This window comes from Sprattus sprattus (assembly GCF_963457725.1).
Source record: "Sprattus sprattus genome assembly, contig: scaffold_113, whole genome shotgun sequence".
In the NCBI taxonomy this organism is placed as follows: domain Eukaryota; kingdom Metazoa; phylum Chordata; class Actinopteri; order Clupeiformes; family Clupeidae; genus Sprattus; species Sprattus sprattus.
In genome coordinates this window covers 70,945-86,088 of record NW_027667022.1, presented here as the reverse complement: position 1 = coordinate 86,088, position 15,144 = coordinate 70,945, and the positions used below count along the sequence as shown (strand labels likewise).

Sequence of the window (15,144 nt, the reverse complement as noted above, 5' to 3'; positions counted from 1 at the left end):
TACATAACACACATCATGCATTGACTAGATTCCACTAGCACACTAGTACTGCATACTGAACTATCGTTCAGTCAGTCGAGGCTGCAGCTGCAAGGCTGTCATGTGACTCATTCACGTGACCAAGTCCTGGCTATGACTGGCCTGGTGCCATGTGGGAAGTGTAGTTCTAAACTCACCAGAAGCTATGTTGGTAATGGTAACGAATTTGTTAAACCTCGAGTTAACCCTCCAATTTGACCCCATTCAATGTTTAACGTCTCTCAATAAATGAGATTTTTTTTTTTGCTTCATATTTAATTACTTACTCCGAATTAAATAGGAGTAACTGGGTAAACAGAAAAAATAACATGATGATATGTTTTTATTCTGTACGCATAGGTGTTCTTTGGGGTCAATTTGACCCCAGGCTGTTTTAATTGTATGAAATATATAAAAAGTATGAATTTCATCACTTTGTTACTATTCCTGATAACGGAAATTGTTTTCTATTCCAAATGTTATAGATAACAACAATATGTACTTAGAAATAATATGAAGCCATAAAACTCCAGAAGAATATCTCTCACCAATGCCACTCAACATCTCAAATAACTGACACAGTGTCCTTTCCATGGTGAACAACTGACACGTCACAGACACACAGACACACAGACACAGACACACACACAGACACACACACACACACACACACACACACACACACACACACACACACACACTGTGGTGAGAGGGACAGACAGGCTGCAGACTCACAACACTAGAGGGCAGCACAGCCTTCATCAGATACACATATGCAGAGTCTTCACAGAAATGCAATGATCCTCACAAATAGTTGAAACAAACAAACATCTCTCTCTGTTTAAGAGCGGGTCAAACTCAGTCTATGCATCCCATAATACCGGAGTGGAGTAAACTGGAGTCTCTCGTCACTCTCAGACCCCGTTTACATGAAGTCTAGAGTCACTAAATCGGGCATTTTTCACACAAATCGAATCTTTTAATTGCGTAAGGATGAAGCCAGACGCCCCACTTTGTGGATGAGGCGCGCTCGAGGCGCATTGCATCACTTAGAGGCAGGGGCGGGGCAACAGGGTGGCCATTCTCTGACCAATGGTGGCTGTGCCCCCCCCCCCCCCCCCCCCCCCCCCCCCTGGCCACCACGTGGCTACGCCCCTGCTCTCAGGCAAACTTACTGTTGGCTGTTCTAGACCAAGAGCACTTCTGTGTTCTAAAAGAATCTCCAGGCTGCACTGCTGAAGTATTGGAGTTCTACCGTGCAGAACAGAGTTTATGCTGCTGAAGTAACGGAGTTCTACCGTGCAGAACAGAGTTTATACTGCTGAAGTACTGGAGTTCTACCGTGCAGAACAGAGTTTATACTGCTGAAGTACTGGAGTTCTACCGTGCAGAACAGAGTTTATACTGCTGAAGTACTGGAGTTCTACCGTGCAGAACAGAGTTCATACTGCTGTAGTACTGGAGTTCTACCGTGCAGAACAGAGTTTATACTGCTGAAGTACTGGAGTTCTACCGTGCAGAACAGAGTTCATGCTGCTGAAGTACTGGAGTTCTACCGTGCAGAACAGAGTTTATACTGCTGAAGTACTGGAGTTCTACCGTGCAGAACAGAGTTTATACTGCTGAGGAAGTGGAGTTCTACCGTGCAGAACAGAGTTTATACTGCTGACGTACTGGAGTTCTACCGTGCAGAACAGAGTTTATACTGCTGAAGTACTGGAGTTCTACCGTGCAGAACAGAGTTTATACTGCTGAGGAGGTGGAGTTAGATAGATAGATAGATAGATGGATACTTTATTGATCCCGAGGGAAATTAAGGTCATCCAGTAGCTTACACTTACAAACAAACATGAATAACAATAAATTCAAAAATCACAATAAATACAAAAACAATACACAAAGGGAGAACATGTACACATGGGGCCGGGGTGTTTACATATAACATATACATATAACAATGTGCTTTACATGTGACAGGGCTGTAAGTAGTGGAAAGTAGTGCAAAAGTGTTCCTGTGCATGACGGATAGTGCAAAGAGTCCTGTGCTTGTGTGTGTGGGGATAGTGTACAGTGATATAAATACTTAAATAAAGGAAAGGCAGTCCAAGGGGCTAGTGTAGCCAGTAAAAAAGTAGAAAAATGTAGAAAAAGGAAGGAAAAAGGATGGGCAGTTCTACCGTGCAGAACAGAGTTTATGCTGCTGAGGAAGTGGGCGGACCATTATGCAAATATAATCATCAGGCAGATTCTATGAAAAAGGATCAGCACACCAACACCCATTTCATTTGTGCTCAGACGTTCATCTGACACTGAGAGACCATGGGAGGTTGGAATGCTACCCCGATCCCTCCAGGTAACAGTTTACTACTCACTGCTGATTTTGGTTCAATTAGAGATTGAGCATTTGTTTTTGTGTAATGCTACACATTTGTAAAAAAAATAATAATAATAATTTAGACATTCAGAAGCTAAATGTTTTCAACATTTGTCTGTGTGAGTAGGTTGAGAGTATGATATTTTGGGCATAGACATCCACAGCCCTCCATGATGTTGAGAATACTGAGTATTCTTTCTGTTTCACACAGATACTTTGAATAGTTTGTTCCACAAGGTGTGTGTTGTAGATTTGAGTATTTGTCATAAAGTTACATCCATATAGCAAAATCTGAGGTAAACATTGTTTGTTTTTCCGTGGTTTAGTTTAAGTTGAACAATAACATCTCCCCTTCTCTTTAAATTCAACTTTATCTTCTAAATGTGGAATTGGAGCAAATCTAACAGCAACTGCAGCAGTTTAGCAACCTGTAATCTATAGAATCCATATATTACTGAGGCAGATGTGTTACAGTGTGTATGTTGATATGATGTATGTTGGTTATAGATGATCCCCTGAGGATTGTGCTGATTGGACAGACTGGAGCGGGGAAGAGTGCTTCAGGGAACACCATTCTGGGGAAAAAAATGTTTCAAGAAAAACTTTCTAGTAATTCTGTCACAAACATTTGTGTCAGACAGAGTTTGTATAGTCCCAGAAAGATTGATGTGATTGACACACCTGGTATGATGGACACTAAAAAGGATCCATATGATGTTAAAGATGATATAGTGAATTGCATTCAACTGTCAAGTCCAGGGCCCCACGCATTCCTGCTGGTGATTAAGGCGGGTACCTTCAGTGAGGAAGTGCAGAATGCAGTCAGGGCCTTACAGGAGCTCTTTGGGGAAAAGGCTGCAGACTACATGATAGTGCTGTTCACTCATGGTGATAATCTTAAGGGTATGCCTATCCATGACTTTGTGCGTGTGGGTGACCCCAAACTGAGGGAAGTGATACGGGGCTGTCGTGGAGGATTCCATGCATTTAACAACCGCAGCACTGACCGCACTCAGGTTGATCGTTTGGTGGAGAGAATAGATGAGATGGTGGCAGCAAATGGGGGAGGTTACTTTTCTGAGGAGATGTACAGACAGATTCACCTGACAGAGGCGGAAGGCTATCAAAAGGTTCTTCATGAGAATGAGCCAAAGAGCTTAAATGGGTCAGACAGACCTAATCTCTTACTGAAGACTTAAGATACATGTTTCATAGATAATTTTTGAAATTTGTATCATTTTACTTTGTAGATTATTTTGTTGTATGTGTGTTTTAATAATCTGTTTAAGGTAACTTGTTGATGGTGAATCAGATGGTGTTTTGGTATCCAAATGATGAATGAAATGAGCTAATGATGAATGAAATATCTTTAAGTGATTATAGTTTGCTTGTTTGACAGTGTTTTATATGTAACCAATACTTAGTTCTGCATTCAGATTGACTTTAATCTTTTTCTATGTAATGCATTTTCTTCCATGTATATTGAACCAATTCTTTAAAAATATACTGACTGTACTGGATGTGGTACTGAGACAGAGAGATACAGTGTATGTTGCTGTGGCACTACTATTTCCTATAAATGGTTATTCCAATGAAGATGTATTCAATTTTATGTTTGTACATGTCTGTAGTTTGTCTTTCCTTTGTTTCTCCCATTCTTCCTAATCTCTCTCTTTAGGACCTCAACTGTTGGGTTCTGTTTCCATGGTGCTCTCTGGTTGACGGTGACTGTCTTAACCATTACTGGAGCAATGTCATCTATAATATTTAGCAATTTAGAATTATATTTATTCAGCTTTTCGTCCACAGAGTCTCACAGTTGACTTGAGGTCTTTGAAAGTGCCTGCTCAAAGAGAACACTCATGTGATCCTTTACGACTCTCTTACTGACAGTCATAAACCTATTCTGAATGTGTGGGGACATAAACACGACTAAGAACACAGAAATGATCAGAGGAGGCCATTTTCTTGATGGTTGTAGAGTTACTGAGACCGTTTATGATGCCAAGGTCCGGGGTATGATTTGTACATGCTGTGTTAGAGTAAACGGTAACAAGTGCATTTAATTCCTCAGGGTAACTTTTCTGGATTATCTACATGTAAACTGAAATCAACTTATGTAATTAAACAATATAAAATCAATAATAAATACAAATTAAAAATTATATATTCTGCATGTTAACTCTTGGAGTTGTCTGTGAGTCTCTTCTGGGAGCTTCTTAGTCTCTGTGATAGTTTGGCATGAGGGGTTTGACTTCTTAGTCTCTGTGATGGCTGGGCATGATCCTGGATGTAGAGACGGGGGTTAACATGGAGGGGGGGGGGGGGGGGGGCGGGGGGGGGAATGAAGGGGGGTGGGGGTGGAGTGGGTGGTTTGGGTGCTGGACCCTTGGGAGAGAAGGGTCTGAATTGGGAGAGAGTGGGGAACAAGTACAAAGTACAAAGATAACATGAGTCTCATTACAGTACAGCATGTACACCTGACCTGATGGGAGGGTAATGTTTTACAGGGCTGTGCCTCAGGCACATGACTGCACTTACTACACCGCCTTAAACATTACATTGACTATTCTTGTTCAGTTACCACTGAGTGGCCGGCTAGCTGCTCGTGCCATGGCTTCTCATGCTAGCTCTGTCTGCTGCCTGGCATGTAATATGTTTAGCATCTCCCCCAACTCCTTACAGGTCTTACCTGTAACAAAATAGGCTATTGGCAAGTCTGTAGGCTATTGGCGAGGATATTAGGACATTTGAATAACTAATCGTCTCCTCAATGTAGACCATATTAGCTCATTAGGTTTAACAAACGAAACCTATGCAGTGGATGCGGCTGCATTAACCACTGAAACCCAGTCAGTAAATGTAATTACATTAACCAACGCCACTCAACCTTTTAGCAAACCTGCCGTAACACTGCAGGCTGAATTTCAAGACAAATGGGTCAAGGCAAAGTGAGGACGTAGTCAAAATAAATAGATGTCCTTCTTTTCTAGATTCTAAAACAATTCTAAACCCAGATACTCCAAAATTATTATTCACACTGGCTCTTTGTCCGCCTACGGCAATCACCAACTTACATTTCTTGTCAGTGCTTACTCTTTTCAAACAAATGTCAGACTTGGTGGTGTATTCTGGACCCATAGCCATTAACCGTAACCGTGGTGATGAGATGTATAGCAGATTATCATCACTCAATCACTGGCTGTCAGAATGGTGCCGGTGTAATGATGGAGGCTTTATCAACAACTGGCCAACATTCTGGAGGAAGCATGGCTGCTGCAGAGGGATGGAATACTCCCCTCATGTGAGTCTCCTCTAACACATCACCTGGCCAAGGCTGATTGCTAACAATCCAACATGTTTCACTGCAGGTGTGGAGCAGAGGGGCCATTGGGAGCCTTATTGCGTGAGTGGACTATGGAGCACAAACACCAGGGAGAGAGAGAGAGAGATGGAGGCAGGGCCAGGGTCGAAGCCAGAACATTATTTCTGGGGGGGCTTGATTGTTAAAAACTACTATTTTAAAACTCTCACACATGCTGCGAATATGGGGCTTGTAGCGTAAGTGACAAATGACAATATTGTGACAATTTTGTGCTGTGCTGTGAGGTTGGGGGGGCCGCCATTCTCTGACCAATGGTGGCCGTGGCCCCCCCTGGCCACCATGTTGCTACGCCCCTGGGCAGGGCAGATTTGCAAGAAAAAAAAGTAAGAAAGAGAGGTGAAAGCCATTGAAAGCCTTCCTACTCCTTGTCACATAGTTGTTTAAGGATTTTACAGAAGCAGGTATATCAAACATGACATGTCGATTTATAATACCTTATACAAAAAAAGACATGATTAAAATGTTGAGGGCCAGCCAGTCATCCATTACACCAGGGGCGCACAGATAAAGCCAATAGCTAGTGCAACAACAATACAAATATCGTACTTGCTGCATAGCACACCCATTAAGGAAGACAAACACAGCAATTTGTTGAAGTTTTCCTAGAGCGCCAAATGTGCTAGGGCAGGCCCTGGGTTTTAGACAGGAAAATCTGAAAAAGATGAAAATTATCACTGCATGAAAACTAAGATTATCGGGCACGTAAATACTGTGTACAGCCGCGAATAATCAGCATTCCTGGTCGATCGCGGACATTCACGCCGAAATATCCGTCTGCCACATATGAACGGAAATTCCCTGGAAGGAACACGCGAGGGGAGGGGGGACGATGGGTTTAGCATACTTTTCACCTCCCGCTGACAGAGGTGCAAAAGGCTCTTATTAGCATTTGCTTCAGGGCTGTTCCACTCATATTCCGAACCTTCCTCTCTTCAATGTCCTTGAGATTCACTTTTGGTATGTAATTATACAGAATCAGGCTTACTCTGATACTTGGGGAGTCATTTCGCAACTTGGGACATGATTGCCACTCGTGAGTATCTAACCTGAAATCTTGCCCTTCGCGAGTTACGAACTTGTGCACCTCAGGTTCAAGTTCGTGGTGCTGTGTGCTAACCGCTGAGCCACCTTGCTGGTAAATATACTTGTTCGTCGTGCGACCAAGTCACTGGTTTATCATTCCCCCCCTCCTCTGGGGTATTTCTCTTCTGTTACTGGAGCTTCTGATCTAGTTATATTTAGTTTAAGTGGGAAATGTTTAGTGCAGTTTGAATTATGTTCACTTAAGCTTGAGCTTTGTGCTATGTGTTTAAAAGATTTAACTTAGGCTATGTATAATGTTCCTAACTTTTATATTATTATTTCACCTTAATGTTCTTGAGATTCGTTTCTGGCATGTTATTATACAGTCAGGCTTACTCTGATAACAGTCGTTAACAGTCGTTAAGCAACTTGGTTGCCACTAGTGGGGATCGAATCTGTGACTTTCAGGTAGTTTTTGAAATCAGTGGAAGCAGTGACGGGGTGCCGGTTTCCAATCGGTTAAATACCAGCAAACGTGTTAGCGGATGTATATGATGGAAAGGTATGGCAGGATTATCAATATGTGAATGGAGATCCTTTTCTAGCAGAGCCAAATAATTTGGCCTTGATGCTGAATGTGTACTGGTTTCAACCATTCAAAAATGCACCTTATTCAGTTGGTGCCATCTACTTGGTTGTTTTTAATTTACCTCGTGAAGACCGTTTTAAGGAGAAAAATATGATTCTCGTTGGACTAGTAGCCTACCACATGAGGTCGGAAGAATTCCCTTGCGGATTTCATCACCAATTTGGGCTACCAAGGCAAGACACAGGGTTGGCGACTGTCGTAAATCCCACATTTCATGCAGTGGATATCTGTACAAAACACTACCTGTTCAAACCTGTAGTTGGGCCTTGTTACCATATGCTCCTTAACATCAAAAGCTACAATTGTAATTGATCACAGACAGCGAGTTTTTTGCGCCCCTTCTATTTATCCAACTAATATTTTGACATTAAAAAATATATTATAACATAAGGGGAACATTTGCCAAAAATCGAAAGAGATAGGGTTGTAGGGTTTGTCAGTTTCATGTTATTGCTCCTTTCCGCTCCGGCCGTGCCCCCTTCAGCTCACTAACTCTCCCAGCTGCACGCTCATCAGCTGCATTCAGGTCCATCACACAAGCACACACACCTGTTTCACTCTCAGGCTGGACTCACGGGTCGTCACACGTATGCGCTGGAATGCGTTGATGCGTCAGGGTTAACGCATTCCCATTCACTTTGAATGGGGTGACGTCATCCTTTGCCGAACTGAATTGTGGCTCCGTTTGGTTTGCGTGCGTTGCGTTTATGCTTTGCTTGCGGCAAGAGTTGAAGAATGTTGAACTTTTCGAGAGATAATGCATGCGTCAGCAAATCAAATTGCCTTTCATGCATAACTGACAGCACAGGAGCTAGCCAATCATATCCCGTATATGCTCACGTCTACAGAGCGGCAAGCTCACAAAAAAAAGATGGCTGACCAAACTCCGTAGATGGTCGTATTTGTACCTACAAATTGGTTGTTTGACTTTTTTTAGGTTAGATTTTTTAAAAGTTACCGAGAAACAGACACTGTACAATGTAAAAGCCCCTTTATTGTAACTGAAAAATTCGTCTCATAGGATTTGCTAGGTGTCTGTCTCCGTTTGCAAATAAACTCTGTCATCTCTGAGTCTTCGTTCCGTGCCAGTCAGAACATGCTGGCGCATGGATGGGTATGGGTCGAGAGGACAATAAAAAATTGAATTCATCATTTTTTCGAAGATGTCATCTGAGAGGTCTGGAGTGTCGATGACAGACAGACTTATGCTGAATCTCACACTCAGTGGTGACAGGTATGGAGCTGGACTTTGATGTGAAAGCCTTCTCTCCCAGGATGTGTTCCCACTGGCACTCTTCCCAGAGCCCGACTCCCCGAGAAGCACCAGGGTCAGCTGTGTGCTCTTCCATTGGCCACCAGCGCAGAGGAACATCACTGTGAAAACCTCTATGCTCTCTGGAAAGTTTTGTCCTTTAAGACCCATTCTAAGGCTGTCACTTTTTATTTGAAATTCATCAATTGTGGGGAGAAATTACTATTCCAAGCTACAAAAACACTCAAACGAGTGGTAAGTGTCTTGAAGCATGAGAAAGATCTTATGTGTGTGTGTCATATGAAGAGAAATCAGCCATTAGGCTGTGTACTGACAAGAACACACACAACAGTAGAGCAGGATGGGATGTATGACTCAATTACGCATGAGAAAGATCTTGTGTTTTGTTTGAAAACCATGATCTGTTGTTGACTGTGTAAATTGGTTTAATGTTTCACATTGAAAAAACAGCAAATCAAATGTGCATGCTGTATTTAGTTGCACATAAATATCAAATAATTATTTTATATCAGATCAAATGTAAGAATAGGTTTTACAGAGCGACTTCATCAATGTCAGAATACATCTATACTAGCTTTGATGCGGGCCAAATGCACTATTTTTGGTGTTTGCAAGGAAAGGATTTAGGCTGTTAGTTAGTTAGCTTGCTAGGAGTCTAGGACAAGACAACAAGTCTGAATTAATTGATTAATTTCAGCAGGTGATCATGAAAGATGATAATAAGTAATAATAATAATAATAACATCATAATTAGGAAGGTAAACATACTGTTGGTTGTTCTAGACCAAGAGCACGTCTGTGTTCTAAAACAATCTCCAGGCTGCACTGCTGAAGTACTTGAGTTCTACCGTGGAACAGAGTTTATGTTGGCGAGGAAGTGGGCGGACCATTATGCAGATACAACCATTATGGAGATTCTGTAAAAAAGGATCTGCACAGCAACACCCATTTCATTTGTGCTCAGACGTTCATCTGACACTGAGAAACCATGGGAAGTTGGTTTTCTACCTGTTTGGTTTCTACCTGTTGTATTTTTACCCTTTGGTATTCTATCTGTTGTTTTTTTATCTGTTGCATTTTTACCTGTTGCTTTTTTAGCCAATGGTTTTCTACCCCACCTATCCCTCCAGGTAACAGTTTTCTACTCACTGATGATTTTGGTTCATTTACAGATTAAGGATTTGTTTTTGCATAATGCTACACATTTGTTAAAATACATGTTAGACATTCAGAAGCTTAGCACTTCTTTCAAATAACTGTTGCCAACATTTGTCTGTGTGAGTAAGTTAGGAGTATGAGGTTTTAGCCATACATCCACAGCTATGATGTTGAAAATACTGAGTATTCTTGCTGTTTCACACATAAGTTTAATAGTTTGTTCCACAAAAAGTTACAACCATGTAGCAAAATCTTAAGTTACGCATGTAACTATGGATCTGTGAGACCGAGGGATGACCGTCACTACGGTCTAAAAAGGAATGATCACGTTGTTCTGCCTGTCACCGATACCATATGTCAACAAGGTCATGTCCATGACCTCCGGAAGCAGAACGACACACGTTAATAAATAACAGCGATTGCTCCCGGTTCAGTCTCCTACCTTGAGCGCCTCAGGATGGTCCGAGCGACAAGGATAGTGACGGTCATCCCTCGGTCGCACAGATCCATAGTTACATAGTAACTTACGATCTGTTTCGACCTCACTCTGACCGTCACAACGGTCTAAAAAGGGATGACACATACCAAAAGAGTCGCGCAGAACCCAGAATTAGTTATTAAAACCTTGCTCTGTCTGGCAGCGTCGCCAACCGGAGCCGGGCGAGATACGTCCACCTGGTAAAATCTAGTACAAGTGCATGGCGTAGACCATGAAGCCGCTGCACAAATATCGTCTGCTGCCACACCTCTGAGGGCAGCCCAAGACGTAGCCATACTCCTGGTAGAGTGAGCCCTTGTACCCGAAGGGACAGGTATCCCCTGAGCCCTATAAGCATGGGAAATAACCACCACCAGACAATGAGACAGCTTCTGTCCCCGCTTTGCCGCCCCATAGCAGACAAACATTTGAGAATGTGTCCCCCTCAAAGGCTGAGTACGTGCCAGAAAAGCCCTCAAGGCCCTGACTGGGCACAAAGTGAGCAGCCTATCCTGCTCTGCTTGTGAGGCAGAGGAAGGCTGGAATTGGGTCAACACCAGAACTTGGTTGATGGACTGTGATTAAGAACCTTGGGCAAGAAAGCTGGATTTGGCCAAAGTGACACGCCAGTGCCTCCTGCCTGCCACCTTAGACAGTCATCACTGATGGAGAGAGCACACAACTCCCCGACTCGACTGGCCGAACACGCTACGAGAGGGAGTGGAGGAAAAGCGTACAACAAGCCTGTTGGCCAGTCTTGAGACAGAGCATCTAGGCCCAAACTGCCCCCCTGCCCTATGAGGGAGTACCATTCCCGGCAGTGTGATGTCTCTGCTGACGCGAAAAGAGATCCACCTGGGCAACACCGTACCGCATCCAGATCTGGCTGATGACGGCTGTGTTCAGTCTCCATTCTCCTGGGAGTGGCCCCGTCCTGGAGAGAATGACGGATGCTCTGTTCTCCACACTCGGGATGTGCACTACCCTCAGTGAAGAGAGTCGAGGCCATGCCCATGTCAACAACTTCTCCGCCACCTGAAGGCACCGCTTTGGTGATTGACATAATACACTGCTGTGGTGCTGTCTGTTCTCACCAGAACATATCGGTCTTGCAAAACCGGCAGGAACCTCCGAAAAGCAAGATAGATGGCTCTCAGCTCGAGGATGTTTATGTGGTCCAACGTCCACAGGGGCTGCCACATGCCCCTCACCGACCGCCCTTCCCAGACAGCTCCCAAGCCTGTCAGGGATGCATCGGTCGAGACAACCTGTCTCCTGTGGGGAAGGCCCCCCAATGGGACACCTTGCAGGAGAAATTATCTGTCCCTCCAAGGATGTAGAGACTGGATGCAGGCCCGAGACACACGCAGCCTCACCTGCCTATCCTCTCTGGGATGGAGACGGAAAGCATTGAACCAGCACTGCTGCAGCCAACAAACCCAAGAGCTTCTGGACTCTGTGAGCCGTAACTCGGCTACCTAAGCGAAAATGCCTTTAACATGCCGTCCAGGCTGTCCACTCTCCGTAGAATGAGAGACGCCGTCATGCTGACCGAGTCGAGGAGAATGCCGAGGAATTCTGCCTGTTGGCGGGGTTGCAGGTTGCTCTTTTTGTGGTTGACTGTGAAGCCCAAAGATTGAATGTGGGCCAGAACTGTGTCTGTGTTGTGCACTACCTGCTCCCGAGAGGGGGCGCAAATGAGCCAGTCGTCCAGGTAGGGCAGGATCTTCAGTCCTTTAGCCTGGAGGGGGGACAGCGCGGCTGACGAGGGGGGCTACAGGCACAGTGACCCAGCTGACTGAAGAGAGGGGCAAAGTGACCCAGCTGAAGTAAGAAGATGTGGACTATGGATCAAGCGATGGAGGAGATGTTGGCCACCATCTTGCAGGGGTAGCAAAGACTGCAGGGAGCCCTGCTGGAGCTCTGCAAACAGGCATCGGCTGATTCGTCTGATGAGGGCCTAGATGAGGTTGTGGAGAAGCTGACCCAGGGGGCCGAGGGACTGAAGGTAACTAATATGCTTACTGCCATGAATGAGGAAAAGCAGCGTGAAGCAGGTTACCAACCGCATGGAGCGGCTAACACTGTCCAGGCCTGGGAGGCTCTACCAAAGATGGCCGGGACCAATGAGCATGTGTTCGTGGGTGAGTTCATCGATAAAGAGGATGAATATGAAGGTGATGACGAAGAGTGTGAAGATTATGGTGGCGAGAAAGATGAAGAGTGTGACTCAGATGCTGTTGATGAAAATGCTGATGTAGCAGGTGGTGAAGATGACCATGATGAGTCAGAGGAAGAAGTCCCTCCACCTTAGCAGGCAGCTTCAGCCAAGTCCGCTCCAGCCAATGCCACCTCTGCAGCACCAGCAAAAGAAGCTGGTATGGTGAAGGCTATGGAAGAGTCTGGGGAAGACGACTCCGAGAGCCAAGAGATGAATGACAAAAACGGTGAGGCCTCTAGACTGAGTGAAACAGAGTTGCTGGAAGCAGAGTTGTCATCTCGGGACGCCATCATCGAAAGGCTTCGGCAGGAACTGCTGATGTCTCACCAGGTCCGTGACACCCAGTGTGCTCAACTGAACGTCCAGGAGCAGAGGGTCTGTGAGCTGCAGGAGAGCCAGCTAAAGCTGCAGAGAGAACACGGCCGCCTTCAACAGCTGCAGAGGGAGCATGCTAGTCAGCAGAGCCAGGAGGACCAGCTCCGCTCTCAGCTTTCCAAGGTCAGAGGGCGTCTCACACTGGTGGAGGGCGAGAATGAGGCTCTCATACGGGAGAAAGAAGTTGAGGTGGAGAGGCTCAGTGCACAGCTTTGCTCCATGCGAGTGGCACACACTGAGGCTGCAGAAGCCCAGAGAAAATGCACAGAGCTGCAGACAGAGCTCCAGGAGAGTCAAAGTGCTGTTCAGGAGGCGACAGAAGATGGGGAAGACACTGGCGTGGTCTCCAGTGCACAACATGAGAAGACAGAGAAGAGACAAAGAAAGACAAACGGCAGAGTTAGTCGATGGCTCCTAAACACAAAATGGCCGCCATGCTTCGACCTGGTGTACAGAGACTGAACCCTCAAAAGCAGAAAAAGATGAAGAGAGTCCACGACCGGAAGGGGGAAGGGTAGACCCCAAAGCCAGAACGAAATGGACAGACAAACTGGGAACTGACATGGAAAGACTCAAAGTTGGAGACTGGCTAACATGGACACTTTATGTTGAATTTCAATTGAAATTGTGGAGTTTACCTGAATGTGTTTTTTGGGTGACACTTGTTTTTAGGTTGAAAGACTTTAATTAAAATATTCATTTTAACCCCCAGGAAGGGGCCTGAAGTTAAGTAGGAGGGTGTGTGGTAGCCCAAGCTGCTCTTAGGCTCCCACTTAGTTTAACATGGGTAAATTGTATAACCAGGACTATACAGGGAAGGCTTTAGGACCCTGGGGAGGTGTTCTGGGGACTAGGCAGGTCGGACTTTCCCTAATTGGAAGCTCACCTGTTGATCGTTTGACTAGTGGCTGATTAGTGCCAATCTAGTTAAACAAAAGACTTTAAAGAGAGAGAGACAGAGGGAAAGGTGCCAGTTGCACTGGGTGCAAGGCAGAGGTTTTCCCCTATTTTCTGTTCATTTGACTACTTTTGTTTGTATCTTGAAAGAGTTAATAAAAGAACATGATTTGTAATTCCCTTGTTGCGTCGTGCCGAGAGCTGGGCTGCGACAGTACATATATATCACTGGGATAAATCAGATACAGTGTATATGTTGATTTGATGTATGTTGTTTATAGGTCAACCCCTGAGGATTGTGCTGATAGGAAAGACTGGAGGGGGGAAGAGTGCTTCTGGGGAGAAAATGGTTTCCCTCAGAGCTTTCTTCTAATTCTGTCACACAAACTTGTATCAAAGGGAGTATAGATAGTTCCAGAAAGATTGATGTGATTGATACACCTGATATTATAGAAACTAAAAGAGATTCAGATGATGTTAAAAATGAGATAGTGAAGTGCATTAAAGAGTTAAGTCCAGGACCCCATGCATTCCTGCTGGTGATTCCACTGGGCCGCTTCACTGAGGAGGATGAGAATGCACTCAGGGCCTTACAGGAGCTCTTTGGGGAAAAGGCTGCAGACTACATGATGGTGCTGTTCACTCATGGTGATAAACTTGGGGGCAGACTTTCAGTGACTATGTGCGTGTTGGTGACCCCAAACTGAGGGAGATGCTACGGAGATGTGGTGGACGATTCCATGTATTTAACAACTGCAGCAGTGACCGCACTCAGGTTGTTGAGCTGGTAAAGAGAATAGATGAGATTGTGGCAGTAAATGGGGGAGATTACTACACTGAGGACATGTACAGAGAGACACAGAGGGTCATGGCAGACAAGCAGCTAACCTGTAACTCACCTGAGTTAGACACTTATCCTACTCTCTCACCGCTTTCAAAAGATTCTTCATGATAACGAGACACAGAGACACATGAGAAAATAGATGAGTTGGTGGCAGTAAATGGGGGAGGTGACTTCTCTGGGGAGATGTACTGAGAGACAGGGGGGTCATGTCAGGAAGAAAGTGATCCAGCAACTCAAATGACATAGACAGTTCTGTGTTTCTGACTAAAGACTGAAGATACATTTTTCCTAGATGAAAAAAATTGTTATTCATTTTACTTTCTAACTTATTTTGTTGTATGAGTGTATGTGTGGGGCTGTTCTTGTTTAAGATAACTTATTGATGGTGAATCAGGTGGTGTTTTGGTATCCAAATGCTCCAATGAGCTAATGATTGAAATATCTTAAAG

The 15,144-nt window shown here is 44.6% G+C and overlaps 1 protein-coding gene across 1 annotated transcript; it reads left to right on the top strand.

The window, feature by feature from the left end:
• Positions 1–2,886: 2,886 nt before the first annotated feature.
• Positions 2,887–14,803, top strand: LOC308382509 (GTPase IMAP family member 9-like; the record flags this gene model as incomplete). The annotated part of the gene is made up of 2 exons (XM_080860915.1): positions 2,887–3,441; positions 14,660–14,803. 2 exons carry the CDS (start codon positions 2,887–2,889, stop codon positions 14,801–14,803), a joined length of 699 nt encoding a protein of 232 aa, XP_080717041.1.
• Positions 14,804–15,144: the final 341 nt, after the last annotated feature.